Source organism: Festucalex cinctus, chromosome 12 (assembly GCF_051991245.1).
Source record: "Festucalex cinctus isolate MCC-2025b chromosome 12, RoL_Fcin_1.0, whole genome shotgun sequence".
Classification (NCBI taxonomy): domain Eukaryota; kingdom Metazoa; phylum Chordata; class Actinopteri; order Syngnathiformes; family Syngnathidae; genus Festucalex; species Festucalex cinctus.
Genome location: NC_135422.1, coordinates 20,691,127 through 20,707,507, shown reverse-complemented (window position 1 = coordinate 20,707,507; position 16,381 = coordinate 20,691,127). Strand labels below are relative to the sequence as shown.

Sequence of the window (16,381 nt, the reverse complement as noted above, 5' to 3'; positions counted from 1 at the left end):
AATCACCCAACCTCAAGAACGAGAGAGAGGTTTTCAGTATGTTTGCAGTTCTGAGATGTTTGTACACCAGGACAGTATGTGGCTTACAATTTCCTATGTGCTATCCGTGATATTCATCAAAGTTGCATCTAATAAACGCCATGGTTGCTACAATCAAAAAGTCCACATTTAAGCAACGTAAACAATGAGCAGTTGAGCGTGAAGACTTGGAAGCTTTAGTGTTCTGTTTTCAATAAAATACAGATAGGCTACTGTGAATTAAAAAAATGATATTGGGCTTAAAGGAATATGAAATATTAGTACGGATGATTGGATGTTTTCAACACTAAAGCTAGTGAATGGTGACCTGATGCTAACGTGCTAACGTTGAAAGTTGAGTCAGTGCTCACCTTTGCCAGCTGGACGTTGACCCAGTTGGTGAAAGTCCGTTTCTGGATCTGCTCCTGCTCCACTGCGCACGCACACACACATATTTGTCTTGTTCATTTAATGTCTCCATGGAACACACAGTCATGAAAGGCGTTTGACTTTTGGTGACGTTTTCTTCAAGCACACAAGAATAAAACCAAACGCACAAAATGGTTTACTTGTTTTTTTTGCTGCAAGAAAAACAAAAGTGTCCCATTTGCAAAGGTTGGAGACGTTCCTCCCCAAACGTTTGTCATTGTCAAGAGATGCCACAACTCAACTCAACTTTATTTAATATAGCGCTTTCAAACAGCCTGAACTGTCACAAAGCGCTTTACAGAAAGACAAAAAAACAAACATAACATAAAACATTAACACCAATACAATACAATCAAATTTAATCAAATTTAATTTTTTCCTCTGCTAGTGTGGACCTTGGTCCACTAGCACCTTATCTCAGGGACTGTGTCATGAATTTGGGTGTTAAGTTTGACCCTGATTTTAAATTTGAGAAGCAGATTAGTTCTGTTGTACAGAAAAGTTTTTATCAGCTTCGCCAGATAGCTAAGGTGAAACCAATTTTATCAAGACTGGACTTGGAAAGATTGATTCATGCTTTTATTACAACTCGTCTTGATTATTGTAATTCTTTGTATGTAGGCATTAGCAAGACTGCTCTTGCCCGTCTGCAACTTATACAAAACTCTGCTGCTCGTCTGCTTACTCAGACACGTAGACGTGAGCATATTACTCCTATCTTAGCATCACTGCATTGGCTCCCTGTGCACTATCGAATTAATTTTAAGCTTCTGTTGTTTGTTTTTAAATGTTTGAATAATCTTGCACCTCCCTATTTATCTGAGTTGCTTCACCCTTATAGCCCACCCCGATTACTAAGATCAGCTGACCAGTTGCTTCTGGTAGTTCCGAAAACAAGGCGGAAGCTTAGGGGTGACAGAGCGTTCGCGACTGCTGCTCCCAGGTTGTGGAATCAATTACCACTGTATGTTAGACAGGCCACTTCACTCCTGGTTTTTAAATCACGTTTAAAAGCATATTATTTTTCCCTGGCCTTCAGCACATAGTATTACTGATATTTACAAGCAGTAGACTGGCATGAATTTGTTTATATTATTTTATGTGTTTTGTGATTTCTAAGTATGTTTTTATATTTTATCTGGTTTTATTATCTTATTTTATGTGCAGCACTTTGGTTCCATTGTGGATTTTTAAATGTGCTATACAAATAAAGTTGATTGATTGATTGATTGATTAAGTCTCACAGGTGAACGTTATTTCAGCCAAAAAGGTCAAATGACAAAAAACATGAGCCTTATTGCATGTAGAGAAAAACATATTTGGATCCTGCTTCCTAGAAAATATTGCTGGCTACTTAGTTTGTTTACACAATTTTTTTTGTTCTTTCTGCAGACCGGCGTTTTCTTTGTGTTAAATCAAAAGGAAAAATGTGCTTTTATGATGGCAAACAACACAATTTTGTGACATCAACCTGTCCATCTCATTTGTTCATGTTTGTCCATTTTATCCTCTTCCAATTTCAATCAGGTCCTGTTTTCAATAAAAGGATGGAAATTCAAATGTTTTTTAATCCAATTCCTCAACAGATTAATCAATTATGAGAATCTTCCTTTTTTTATGTTGTGTAGTCTACATGATTCTGTTTGCCATCATGAAGTGACATCACTTCTTGTTGAATGACATCATCACTTCCTGTTGATAGAGTGACATCACTTCCTGTTGATAGAGTGACATCACTTCCTATTGATGAAGTGACATCATCACTTCCTGTTTGACCAGTTCACCTTGCAGCCAGCGTTTGCTTTCTTTGGACTTTTGAGGTTTGCCAGACAGTGAGCAAAGAACTTGAACAGGCCCCACCCCTTTTGCCCCAATGGGGACCACACAATATACGTCACCACACTTAATTAATAGGGCTGGGAATCTTTGACTGTCTCACGATTCGATTCGATTACGATTTTTGGGTCTACGATTCAATTCAGAATCCATCCATCCATCCATTTTCTTGACCGCTTATTCCTCACAAGGGTCGCGGGGGCTGCTGGCGCCTATCTCAGCTGGCTCTGGGCAGTAGGCGGGGGACACCCTGGACCGGTTGCCAACCAATCGCAGTCAATTCAGAATCGATTCTCCAATTCGAACGATTTTCGATTCAAAATTATTTGATTGACAAGTGATTTCTGCTTCAATTTAAAGACATGCAAAAAATTGTCATATCTACTCCAGTCTGCTTTGCAAGACAAAATGACAAATGGAGACATTAGAGTGTCTTTTTTTTTTTGTTTAAACATTTATTAATTTTGTATTGTAAGTGCCTTTTTCCACAAAAACAGCATGTAGGCAACAACTGCCTTTTCCCCTTCTTCTTCATTTCTAATTTAAATAAAATCAATTTTTGGATATTAATATCGATTTGATTCAGAAATGAGAATCTCGATTCTTTTATGAATCGATTTTTTGGCACACCCCTATTAATTAATATCACAAGTCTAGTGAGGAGGGTCAAACTCGGCGGGCTAGTCATGCGAGACGAATGTAAACAGTGTACTAGCGAGATGTCTACTGCGCTAAATCTACTAATTGTATCCGACAATGATATCCCTGGTGCCAAATTGACTGGAACAGACGTCGGAAGAACATACTCATGTTCAATTGAAGAGATAACTTGCGTGGAGAGGGCTGAAAAAGACGAGGAAAAGAGCCCACCTGATCCACAGGTCAAGTTTTTTTGTTTTTTTTCTCCCCCTACGCAACTGACACTGACCATCTCCAGTTTCAACAAGCAATCCTTCCTTTACCACTATATGCCCTGTCTGTCATATCTGATTGTCTTACGTCTTTGATAGTTGTTGGGGGTACATTTTTATTGCTTTTTTGTGTATGTGTGTATCAAGTGTGTGCGCGTGTGTCTCTTGGGCACAACCAACAACACTCACTAAACCTCAATTCTTTCCATTATTATATCCTTCCTGCTTCTAAACCCATCTTCATTCAGAAAATGCCCTAGATATAAATTTTCATACGTCACAGCTACATAAAAGGCAAAAACATAAAAAAAAAAAACAAAACAAAAAACAGGCGGTAACCAATACAGGTCCGTACAACAGTGGCAATGCCATTTTAGCAATTTTCCTTGTCGATCATTATTGTCGTCCGGCAGTCGGGGTAGTGCCAAACACCAAACAAAAAAAAATGAAATAACGACAATCTCTTACTTCTCGGGGACGGCGGTGCCCGCAATGGCAGGATTGCAATCTCGAAGCAGGCATGCATGACTGCCAACAAAATGTTTACTCCGTATGAATGTGAAAGGCTTCACTTGGCTGGCATTAAACTGCTCTTTTGGACGTCGGCATATGACTTTGAATTTTTGGCTTTGGGAAACGATTAAAGGATACATCCTTCAAGGGGTGGGCGATAAGACGATATGAGATCTTTAAGAACTTGTGTTGACAATCTCATAAAGCTGACAGATCGACAAATCGTCTGTGGCACATTCTATACAGTCCAATTTTATGCGGGATCAAGCTTGGTTTATGCTTGATGCATCCATGTGGTTGGACGCACTGCAGCCAGCTAGCTGATACTTGCGCCTTCGAAAAGGCAAACAACTTCAGGCGGAAGGATCAGCTGGTAGCAGTGCGTCAATTCGCTGTCGACAGGGCGCCGCGCAGTGATACGAACGAACAGAAAAGTAGTGGCTGGCGGTAATGGCGTCTGATTTTATTCAGAAAAGAGTATTGTGATGGAAATGTATCACGCTTTTGAAAACAAATAGTTTTTAGAAGAAAAACGCTTTATTTCCGAGACCCCAGCCAGCTTGCTGGACTATTTTCCTCTCGTCCAACGCCGAACCAGAACGCGTGTCACAGAACGCTGTCAGGGGTAAGTCAGTGCTGATCGCACACACGGGAGGTGAGGATCAAATTGAGATTCATGTTAAAAAAGCCGAACGATCCCTTTAACTACCACTGTTCATACACTGTTGGCACTCTTTACTGCCTCCTGTAGTCTGGGAGAATATCGACCGCAGCTGACCATTTCAATTGAAACCTGTTCAGAAAGCTTAGTTGGCTTAAGATGTCTGTTTTTTTTCTTTAGGGTTTTATATACATTGTAAATATGTTTTCAAATTTACAAAAATGTTCAGAAAAGTGAAGATTAGTCTAAAAATATGTTAAAAGGAAGAAAAAAAAAAGAATTGTGATAAAATCGAGATCGTGAAATAATTTTTAAAGAATCGTGATATGACATTTTTACCATATCGCCACCCCTACATCCTTCATATGTGGACGGTCGTATCGTGTCAGGAGTGGAGTGGAACTGCAAGTTCCCTAAACAGCAGTGTTTACTTGCTATGTTGTTTTTCCGGAGATAAACGAGAACAAAACAAGCACTATTTGCATGGCTTGTCAATGAGCGAGCTTCGTTTTGACCCCCGTGCTCGTAAGTCACGTGGCCTTGCGGTCTAAAAATAGCATTGGTTCCCCATTGCAGCTTTTCTTGCAACATTCCCGACGACTTTGTTGCACTTGTGTGCTGGCAACGGAAGTCGCCAAATGCCAACGCGTTGGATCAAGATCACGTTTGCTTTCACTTTGAAATAGCCCGAGATGAATTTGAGGACATCCGATGATAAATCAAGTTGTTGGGATTGTTCAGAAGAAGAAATGAAGTTTGAAGTTGAAGTTGAAGTTTGAAGTTTATTGAACATATGCACATATACACGTATAATTATATAAACACAAAGTTAAAAGTAAAAAAAATAAAATAAAATAAAATAAAAGAAACATCCAATAAATATCTATGTATATGTTCAAGGGAGTAGGAAGAAGTTGAAAACTTATCCAGTCCTACCCCTTATTCTTCATATCCTATCACTTATTTATAATAAATTACATTTTTAATAAAAGAAAATATAATGCTACTCGTATAAAAAAATAAATTAAAAATAGAAATAAAAATACACTAGTAACACACATATATACAAATTTCATTACACTCATATTAATACATCAAAGAAAAATAAGTAAATGAATAAATCATTTCTACAATCTTCTTAACTTATATCTGATTTAAATAATAATATTGAATTTTACTTTTAAACATTCTTTTAAATTCAACAAGTGAATTACATCTTTTCAGTTCGGTTCCCAAGTTATTCCACAAATTAACTCCTTTAACGGAGACACACCTTTGCTTAATATTTGTTCTTGTTTTGGGTTTTTTGTATACACTTGTACCCCTTATATCATAAGGACAGTTTCTAATTTCAAACAACTTTTGAGTACTGTGGCAGAGTAGATTATTGTATACTTTATACATTATTTGTGCTATTTTAAACTCAACCAAGTCATAAAATTTCATTGTATTTAATTTAATAAATAGTGGATGTGTTGATTCTGTATATTTTGATCTATTAATAATCCTTATGGCTCTTTTTTGCAATTTAAAAACAGTGTCAGTATTTGTTTTATATGTGTTTCCCCAAATTTCCACACAATAGGTCAAATATGGTAATAATAATGTATTATATAATGTATATAGTGAATTCATGTTCAGGACCTCCTTGGTTTTATAGAGTATCCCTATGATTTTTGACATTTTCCTTTTAACATTTTCTATGTGTGGTTTCCAACATAATTTATCATCAATAACTACTCCAAGGAATTTATTTTCATACACCCTTTCTATTTCAATTAAATTCACCCTAATTTTAACTTGATGAGTGATTGGTCTAGTACCGAAAACTATGAACTTGGTTTTATTTAAATTTAATGATAATTTATTCATATCAAACCAATTTTTTATTGTACTTAATTCATACTCCACAGTAGTCAGAAGCTGCTTCAAGTTGTCTCCAGAACAGTAGAAAGTTGTATCATCCGCAAACAAGACACTCTTGAGTATTTTCGAGACACAACAGATATCATTCATATACAATATAAATAATTTAGGGCCCAGCACAGACCCCTGAGGAACTCCATGAGTAATCTTCAATTGTTTTGAATTTGTATTTTTAAACTGCACATACTGATATCTATCATCCAAATAACTTTTTATCCATTTATATGCTAAGCCTCTTATACCATATTTCACTAATTTATTCATTAATATAGAATGGTCTATGGTGTCAAATGCTTTCTTTAGATCCATAAATATCCCAACAGTAAATTTTTTATTGTCTATGTTGGTAGCTATTTCCTCTACAAGTTCCATGACTGCCATTGAGGTGGTCCGTTTTTCTCTAAAACCGTACTGATATTCACTCAAAATCTTATGTTTCTCAATAAAATTATCCAGTCTATATAAAAATAATTTTTCTAGAATTTTTGAGAACTGTGGCAACAATGATATTGGTCTATAATTACTAAATATATGTCTATCACCACTTTTGTAAATAGGAATTACTTTTGCTATTTTCATTTTTGATGGAAATATACCAGTTTGGAAAGACAAATTACAAATATATGTAAAAGGTTTTACAACATATTCTATAATACTTTTTACCAGTGTCATATCAATATTAAAATAGTCGGTAGACTTTTTATTTTTTAATGTTTTTACAACATTTAATACTTCAATATCATTAACACCATTTAAAAACATAGTGGATGAATTATTTACAACGTACTTATCTATTTCATGTTTATTTCTTGTCTCTGGAATTTCATTTGCCAAATTTCTACCCACATTAACTAAATATTCATTGAAGTTATTGACTATGTCTGAAATTTTATCGATTACACTGTTTTTATCTTTTATAAAATATTCTGGATAATTTATTTTTTTAGATCTATTTTTAATTACATCATTTAGTATTTTCCATATTTCTTGCATATTGTTTTTATTCTGCTCTAGTAATGCATGGTAATGATCTTTCTTCCTTATACGTATAATATTTAATAATTTATTTTTATAGGTCTTATACTTTGTTTCAGATTCCATAGTTCTTGTTTTAAGAAATCTTTTATATAAAATATTTTTCTTTTTACATGCATTTTCTATACCCTTTGTCATCCATACCTTATTTGGACCTTTATACTTCCTTTTAATTTGAACTATTGGACAGTGTTTATTGTATAAAAAGTTAATTGTTGACTGGAATTCACTATATGCAGTGTTAGGATCGTTTTTTGAATAGACTTCAGACCAGTTATGCTTTTCTAGGTCCAGCTTAAAGGCAGCCATGGACCTAGGTGTTGTTAATCTTTTTTCAATTGTGTAAGTTGACGGCTTCATAATTTTTTTTTCAAAATAATCATGAAGAACTGCAAAGACCGGAAGATGATCACTTATATCATTAATAAGGAGTCCACTTTCTATTTTAAAATCTATTTTATTTATAAATATATTATCTATTAGTGTAGCTGTATCAATTGTTATTCTACTTGGTTTCGTAATGACAGGGAATAAACTGTTACTATACATCATATTTATAAAGTCGGTTGTTTTCTGGTGTCCATTAGGATTTAACAGGTCAATGTTAAAATCACCACACATTATTCGCGTTTTTTTATCATTTGTATAACTAAGAATTTCTGCTAGTTTATCGTTAAATGTGTCAAGACATGACCCAGGTGTCCTATATATACAACTTATAATTACATTTGGTACATTTTTCATGTGTACCTCAATTGTCACACATTCCATTACGTTATCCATGGCAGTTGTCAGATGTTCAACTTTACTACATTTAAAAACCTTATCAACATAAATGGACTCACCCATGCCGGCTGAGGCCTTCGCATTGTCCACACGCGTACGTACGCGCACACGCACACACGGTGAGAGTGTATGTGAAGTGAATTGTCTGGTCCGACCGCCTTTCAAGCAGGTCCGACTGACTTAAGCTCCGCCCCTTGTTGATGTGCCAATCCTCAGAGGCACCGACTTAACCCTCGGCTCCGCCGCCAGTCACTCGTCCCCCGACCACGCCTCGAGATACGAGTGCAGACGTTTTGCTTTCTCCTCCACTTGTGCAAAAGTCGCATCAAGTCATCTTTATTTATATCGCGCTTTCAAACAGCCTTTGCTGTCACAAAGTGCTTTACACAAAAACAACATAAAGCAAACACAACATAAAACACTAACAGTAATACAAAATACAAACATAGTTGTTCGGCAAATGGTGCAAGTTGCCTTCCCGGCCGGCAGTTCAAGTTAACCACAATTGAACGACATTCGCAGACACTCGAGTTCACTTTTGGTCCTCTTTTGAAAAAATGATCAAGTTGAGTTGTGAAGTCTTTTGCAAATGGTTTTGTTCTTTTCACAAAATCACTTTTTTGTGTAATGTCGTTTCACTGACCGTGCAGCAGCATGAGTACATTGTCGATGTCCAGGGGGGCAGAGCCTGACTCCCCCGTGATGTCATCAGTGCAGTCGGAGGCCATTTGGGGTCAGTGTTCACCTGCCGGCAACCTGCCGGGGGGGGGCGTGTCTGCACAAACATCAACAAGCACATTCGCTCAGCTCAAAACATCCTTCGACAATTTTCAGGAACAACTTTGCATCATTTTGGAAGCGAGACTTCTTGAAAACAATGACAACAGACAAATACAGGAATTTCAACAACAATTGGCTTGCTTTGTTCGACAATCAGCGCTTTGTATTTCTTACATTCACAGCAGAAAACTTTAGTTTGATTCCAAAAAAAAGTCTTCATGTCAAACTCGGGACTCAATTGTGAAAACAAACAAATCAGCTTATTGATCATTAGGCGTTTTTCCACCGCCGAAACTTTTGGAGAACTTTTCAGTTTACCTTGGTAAAATTCAGTTTGGGCGTTTTTCCAAAAATAACAATTACCAGGGTAATTAAATTCCCCAGGGGGCATCCAAGTACTATCCCAGCAGCAGGGTCTTGTTGAGCCAGGCAGGAACTTTGAGGGGGCGGGCTGAAATGACCACTGATTGCTCATTGATCAAATTTGGGGGCGTTGTTTTTACATCGGCTAGACTCAATCAAACACATTTGAATTAATTACCGAGAACTCGAAGACGCTGTGGAAACACAATTCTAAATTCCATGATGAACTCTTACAACCAAGAACTCCCTTTACCCAGAACTCAAAGTTCCTTGGCTTGTTGGTGGGAAAACGCCTAATTTGAGCGAATTGATTGGACTGGGAAGCTTCCTGCTAGCTGACGGATTCATGGCTGGTCAGTTCTGGTTGTGAGGGGAATTTTCTCTCGAAGATCTTTTGCTCTTCCAATTCACTTGAGGACATGTGACGCAAGCGTTTTTCCGCCTTAGCTTAGCTTAGCATTTAGCACGACTTCTCCGTCTTTTCTTGTCCAAAATTATGCCAGGTGGGCAAAACGTTCCGACCGGTAGGCGTTGGCAGCCGTTGCTAGCTAGCATAGCGCCGAGCCGCGCGAGCTCGGTGACGTGGTTGAGGCCAGCCAAGCTTTCCAGCCCGTCTTGATGAGTTGCCTTCTCATTTCTCGTGTCGCTCTTTGATTTCTCACTTTTGCTCTTCAATGGTTTTGAACCAGGCAAAAATATTGAGCTGCTAAATTCCAGCCTTGCTGTCTGTCTGTCTGTCTGTCTGTTTGTGCTGTCAAGAAAAGCTTGAAATGAGAGGAAGACAACACAGTTGACCAACAGCTGTCGGAACAAACGCACGCACGCGTGACGATCTTCAAATGACAGGTACACGCACATGCGCTTGTTTGTTTGTTTTGACCTCCAGCCGCTGCCAGAGGGGCGGAGTTTAACAATTCAACAACACAACTTCCTGCAAGCCAACACTCACAAAAGTGTGTGTGTGTGTGTGTCCGTGTCAGTTTACAAGTCAAGCGGTGCCCTCTAACATTCACACTGAAATGGAGACGCGTGTGTGTGCGCGTGCGTGTGGCATGCAAATCATGCCAAGGTTGTGAGTCAGCTGCCGCATGAACTTTTGAGTCGTGATTTTTTTTTTTGCCTGGCAGATGAGGCCACAAAAAGGCAAGAAAAAAATGTCCCCAAAGACGTCAACACAATTTGAGTGTCACTCGGGAGACCTCCGCCAAGGCCAAAACACACCTTTGTCCTAAGCCTCATTTGGACGCAACAGTTGATTTGTTGCTAGCTAGCGCTAATTGTTGCTTGGGTTAGGTGCCAACAAGAGCGTTTATCATTCGGGCACAACTTGAAGATGGCGAAGAGAAACGCTGGACGCTGAAGACTTGAGGTGACTTTCAGCCATGTGGTGGAAGTGCATTTCCTGCACTTGCCACATCGTTGGGATTGATGGTGACTCCACCAAATCCAACAAACGCTGTTAATTAATACGGTGAGAGGGGAAAAGCGTGCGAGCGATTTCTTGGTTTCCTGTCATTGCCGTTGGTCACAGTGAGCAGTCTGATCTTGGTCCCAATCACACAAATAGACCAGCAGACCAATATGGCCGTTTTGGGACGTCTTCTGCGAGGTCACGACTTGTTTCTGGGCTGATCCAGAGATCCGAACGGCTCTTCTCAGGCCCCGTCCACACGAAAACCCTTTTCAGTGTATCCGCACAAGTTTCTTACCGTTTGGGCAGTTTGTCTAAAGACTGCTCGATTTTGGAGCTTGAAAGTGATCACGTTTGAAAGCGGGCTCCAGAGTGGTAAGATTTCAAAACGTACGTTCCAATGTGGGATAGCTACTACTCCGTCTGATGATGTCATTCTCCCGTGACTGCGCACGAAGCGCCAGTCTCTCAACAACATTGGCGGATAGTCGTGTCGTCATTGTCGTCGTTTTTCGCAACCTCCGTAGCTTGTTTATGTTTTGACACCAAAATGTTTTGCGTGATGTTGTACTTGAATCACCCGCCATTGTCGCTTCTCCTTTGTTGTGTTTGTCTCACTGATCTGTATATGTGACTGGATAGCCGATAGCCCATACACGCACGTGCAAGCTGTCGAAGCGACAGGGCGGCCATTTTAATCCTCCCGCCTCGCGAGCAGACTACTGTTTAAACTACTTTGAAGATCCCTTTTGCTTTTACACTCAGTTGCTATTGCCCTGTTGTTTCTACTAAGTACTGTCTCAAATGTTCTCTTGGATACTGTAAATGTGTCGGATGGTATGCCGACAAACGTTTCTTTGGAGGAATAATATGGCAGCTTTGTGGCTTCAAAACCGGCTATTCATCTTCAGTGGTTGGTCTTCTTGGCTGATTCTTCTTCTACGCTTTCTGTTAGCTCCCTGTGGCAGCGCCACAGCGCCACTCCAGACTTGGCATATATATTACAGCCGTTAAACGTTCTATGCGTCTTCTTTTGGACACTCGCATGTCTTGAGACGCCTCTGTCTGTCCAAGATTTGTTTGAAGATTTGTTTGTTCTGTGTCAACAGGGCCTCAAGCTGTCCCCCATGACACCCTTTCGAGTTCGTCAACTTGCCAATTGATTGGTACTCACTTAGCGAGTACCAATTGGTACTCACCATTCATACGTTCTCGGTTCTGGGTTTCGGCACCTTTTGACGTGTCGTCGAAAGCTCTGCCAAATCTTCAATATGACAGCGGCCGACGCAATCGGCCGAAACTTGCATTTGCCCCTGCTGGCCGGTCACGTGACCACCTCAGAGAGTGGAGCGTGCTACATGCTAGCTCGGCTTCCAGCGGAAGGTTAGCTGGCGTTTGGAGCGGCATTAAAAACAGCTGCTCACGTTCGTCCGCAGCAAAAGTGCAAGATGCGTCGTTGCGTTAGGGAACGATCCCCCGACGACAGCAAAACCTTCACGACTATCTACTGACTACTTTGAATGAGTGCAGCCGCTTACTTACCCGCAGCAAAGGTGTTCAAGCAAGACGCACAAAAGTGTTGGAGGCCAGAAGAAGTTGAGGAAGAGTAGAGAGGAAGATTGCGCGCCCGCCGCTGGCCCTCGGACGGACGGACGCCCTTCTCCAGGCAAACTTTCGGTCGGCCACACCAACCGGGACACGCAAGCCCCCAGCATACTTCACGCCACGCTAAATTTACACACACATGCGCGCCAACTTGCATGCACGCGCACACACACGCAGTCATGTACTCACGCACACACGACACCTGCTTCAAAGGTCCAAAGAGAAGACAAGTTAAAAGTCAGCAAGAGATGAGCAGAAACAAAACAACAACAATAAGAAAAGCTAGACTAAGTGCAATTTCTGGAGAAATTGCGTGGGAATGCTGAAAGCTGAATGCTATTGAAGGAAATTGAAACATGAATTTTGTGAAAATTACAAAGTAATTAACTCTTAATTACTACTGGTAGTAGTAGTAATAGTAGTAGTCAGTTGTAATAATAGTAGTTTCAGCATTCCCCCAATTACAAGAGTTGAATATGAAAATGACCTATAAGTCGAGTTGGTTGTCTGTATCAAAATGTTTGCAGCATGCCCAAAAAGTACAGCCCAAAAAAAAAAAAAGAAATGTTTTTTTTATTATTATTATTATTATTATTGTCAATACCCCGTGGCATTATGGAGGGAAATGCTTCGTTTTTAACATTTAGCATGTGAGTATATGTTGAAAGCTAATTGCAAACCAAAGTGGCTGGAAAATCTGCTAAAGACGTGTGGCGTAACGTGGCGTGGCAGGATGATGCCTAGGTAGCGCACACTGCCGGCCCAACGAAAAGCACTCTCAAGCGCACTAAGCTTTACCAATCGTTCTCGTACGAGACATTTGTTGCGATGCTTCGCATGCCGTGAAAAATATACCAAGAATATGTTTTCAAGTAAGTCAGTGCAACATCTGACAGCACAAAAAATGCAGACATTTTTGTGTGTCAGCAATTTGCTGTGGAAAAAAAACAAACCAAAAAAAAAACCTGCTACTAAATTCCTAAGCGCAATTAAAGCAGGCAGGAATAATACACGAGCAAGACAGCGACTGCATAATGAGGTTGAATTTGCATCTTTCGTCACAGTTTTGTGTTTTCTTTCTTTAAAATTGACAATGGCCACAAGTCAAAATGGCGGTCAGCTCACTGGAAAGTTTTGGATGCTTGTCATTTGATTGGTGAGGATTATTTTCATGTCGTTTGACTAGCAGAACAATCTGCCTGTTGGCTACGCTCGTCACAGGCAAAATCAAATACATCATTAATTTTCACCGTCAAGGAAGTATTTGCATTGCGGAAGTATCAGAAGTGTTCGGAATTGTCCATTTTGCCACAACTTGTCGAGTCATGCGAAAGTGGCTGACAGCTAATTGCAACTTCAATGCAAAGTGAAATGCGTGTACTTTTGTTACAATGACAGCAAAAGCATTACAAAATGGAACCGTCAACTGTTTTGTTTACTTCCGTGTACGATATCTGACCGCCAGAGGGCAGTACAACAACGTGATGACGCGACCGAAGCTTTCCGACAGCTGCCGGATGACGACTACTATGACGAGATTTGTCTCCAAATTATTCACACAATTTTGACGTGGTTGTTGAATAATATCCGCATGTATTTGTTCATGTTGTGAAAGCATTTATCATGAATGACTATTTGGAAATGCTCAATTGTGCCTTTGTGGCTTGCGCGTTTCTTTTGGATACAAACAAACATCACGATGAAGTTTCACACACGCAGGGCGTCAAATAAGGCCCGTTCGCCCTCCTTCCATGAGGTGGTGGTAGTGCTGTCTCTCTTGAACGGGAATGAGCCGTTTCTCGTTGAAAAATGGACATTGAAAAACGGGAAACGAGCCTTCCTCTGGTCTTCTATGAGGTGTTTATTCAATACAAGTCGGAAAACCTTGTTTTGCCTTCGGCGGGACACCTCTTCCTTCCAGTCGCGACAGAGGAAGCCGGTTGGGCGAATCATTTGGAGAGAGACGAATCTTCTCCACACATGTCCCGGTGACGTCAACAGACTGACTGACTGACACGAGCCAGCGGACGCCAACCAAGCAAAGAAGTCAAAAGGCGGACGGCGAGTAAGAAAAGAACGAGCACGTAACCAAGAGAGAGAGAATGCAGATGAAGAATGAAATGAAAGGAGGGGAATGGGAGAAAGGAGTGAGGAATGGCAGAAGCAAAGAGGAGGAAAAGCAAGAAAAGAGGAGCGAGGGGAGGAGGCGAGATAAGAAAGAAGAGGCTGTTGAACGCGTGATCGCCCGGACCAACACGGCAGGGGAAGGCGCGCCCTCGTGTGGACTCAACTGGTAGCGCAGTACACTTTCCCAAACGCCCGCGAGTCGAAGGAAAAGTGGCTTCACAAAAAACAAGTTTTCCATATCCAAGTGGAGAACTCGGGAGGCTCACAACAATTTTCACAAATAAATTCACAATTCAGGTTGAAATAAACATTAAAAAAAAAAAAAAACACACACACGAAGAGTAGCAAATAAGGACAAAATAATCCAACTAATTCCTTGGAAGTGGAAAACTTTGGCCATGAAAGAATTTCCATCCATTATCTGACTCGCTTTTCCTCATCAGAGTTAAACATTTGTTGGCCAGAATCAGAAATTTCAAGCAATTTCCTTCCAATCAACTTACACGCACGCAAGTGACGTCATCGTCTGCGTTTTTTTGCATTTCATATCGCTTTTAAATGACTTAACATCTGGACTTCTTTTTTTGCTACTTGGAAAAATAATTTTGGACCAATCCGAGACCTGGGGTCACTCCTGCCAGTGAGGGAGGGGCCAATGCCAACAAACCCCGCCCACATCCAGGACCCCTCCCACCCAAAAATGGCAAAAGTGTCCTCGACGGCCAGAGTCCTGCAGCTTTGAGGCAGGGGTGCCCAAGTTGGGCCCTCAAGAGCTCCTATCCAGCCTGTTTTCCATGTTTCTCTCCACCAACACACCTGATTCATGATCGGGATCGTTCGCAGGCGTCTGCAAAGCTTGCTGAGGAGCTGATCAATAGATTCAGCTGTGTTGAAGGAGGGAGACATGGAAAACAGGCTGGATAGGAGCGGACTTAGGCACCACAGGTTTTGGAGGTTTCCCGACTTGAACTGCAGCTGATTCCAATTAACAGGATCGTTACCAGGCTTGCTGATCATGAATCAGCTGTGCTGAAGAAGGGAAATATACAAAACCTGCAGGACTCCGGCCCGATCTCGCCATCCCTGCTCAAGTGGTTACGCAACTAAATGTTTCAAGTGCACATCAGTGACTCCATTTGCATTTTTTGGAATTGAAAGTACCGAATATTTGTGAAAGTTGGATTTCACTTTCGCGACGTTTTGCTTTCATACCATTTTTATTCACATTTCATTTTGGATCCCAAATGAAGTTAGAAGTTGAACGTACGTGTGCACAAGGTTTATGTTACAGCGGCGTACAAGAATATTGGAAGCAAAGTCAAGTCGTTTGGAGGTGCAAAACCAACTTGGAACAACAAAATCAAGTCCAAAATGTTGCTGACTGAATGCGCTTCAGTTTGCCCTTGTCATCCATCTCGGGTCGGCCATTTTGACACTTTCTGGCGACCTGACATCACAGTACCTGGCGGGCCAACGTCACATGACCACACCCACAACACAGGTGAGCCGTGATTGGTCGTTACCTGAGCAACTGCGATGACATTTTCAGGGGACGGCAAGCTGCAAAATGCACCCCCCAAAGATGGACAGGAACCCATTTTTAGGCTTCCTTCTTGAACCTGGCGACGATGGAGCCGTCGTTTCCTGTTTACAAGGTGACGCACATGTCCTGACTTTTGCAAATATCAGCAACAACATTCCCAAGTGGTCTGATTGGACCAACGCGAGTTGGCGCGGCATCCTGCGCCAGCTCGTCTTGACGCTGAGCAACAAATTATTACTTTCAGCTTCACAAGAAGTCAAGCCAGCTAGTTAAAATCACAGTTGTGAGCTAGCTGGTTAACATCACCGTTGTGAGCTAGCTTGCTAAGGTTAGCTAGCTAGCTAACATCAATGCGACGTCAACAACTAATCCCTCTTGGCTAGCTCAACACTCGAACATTTTTTTTCATTCTCTCGGTACAAACGCACAAGTACTTT

General features: G+C 40.6%; 1 protein-coding gene across 9 annotated transcripts in view; it reads right to left on the bottom strand.

The window, feature by feature from the left end:
• syne2b (spectrin repeat containing, nuclear envelope 2b) overlaps positions 1 to 8,279 on the bottom strand; it is a 60,997-nt gene extending 52,718 nt beyond the window's left edge. For all 9 annotated transcript variants that reach the window (XM_077539267.1, XM_077539268.1, XM_077539273.1 and 6 more), the window contains exons 1-2: positions 8,175 to 8,279; positions 390 to 451 (exon numbers count right to left, since the gene is read on the bottom strand). In XM_077539267.1, coding sequence (XP_077395393.1) covers positions 390 to 451; positions 8,175 to 8,178 — 66 coding nt within the window. In that variant the 5' untranslated portion in view covers positions 8,179 to 8,279. The remainder of the gene's footprint in view (positions 1 to 389; positions 452 to 8,174) is intronic.
• Positions 8,280 to 16,381: the final 8,102 nt, after the last annotated feature.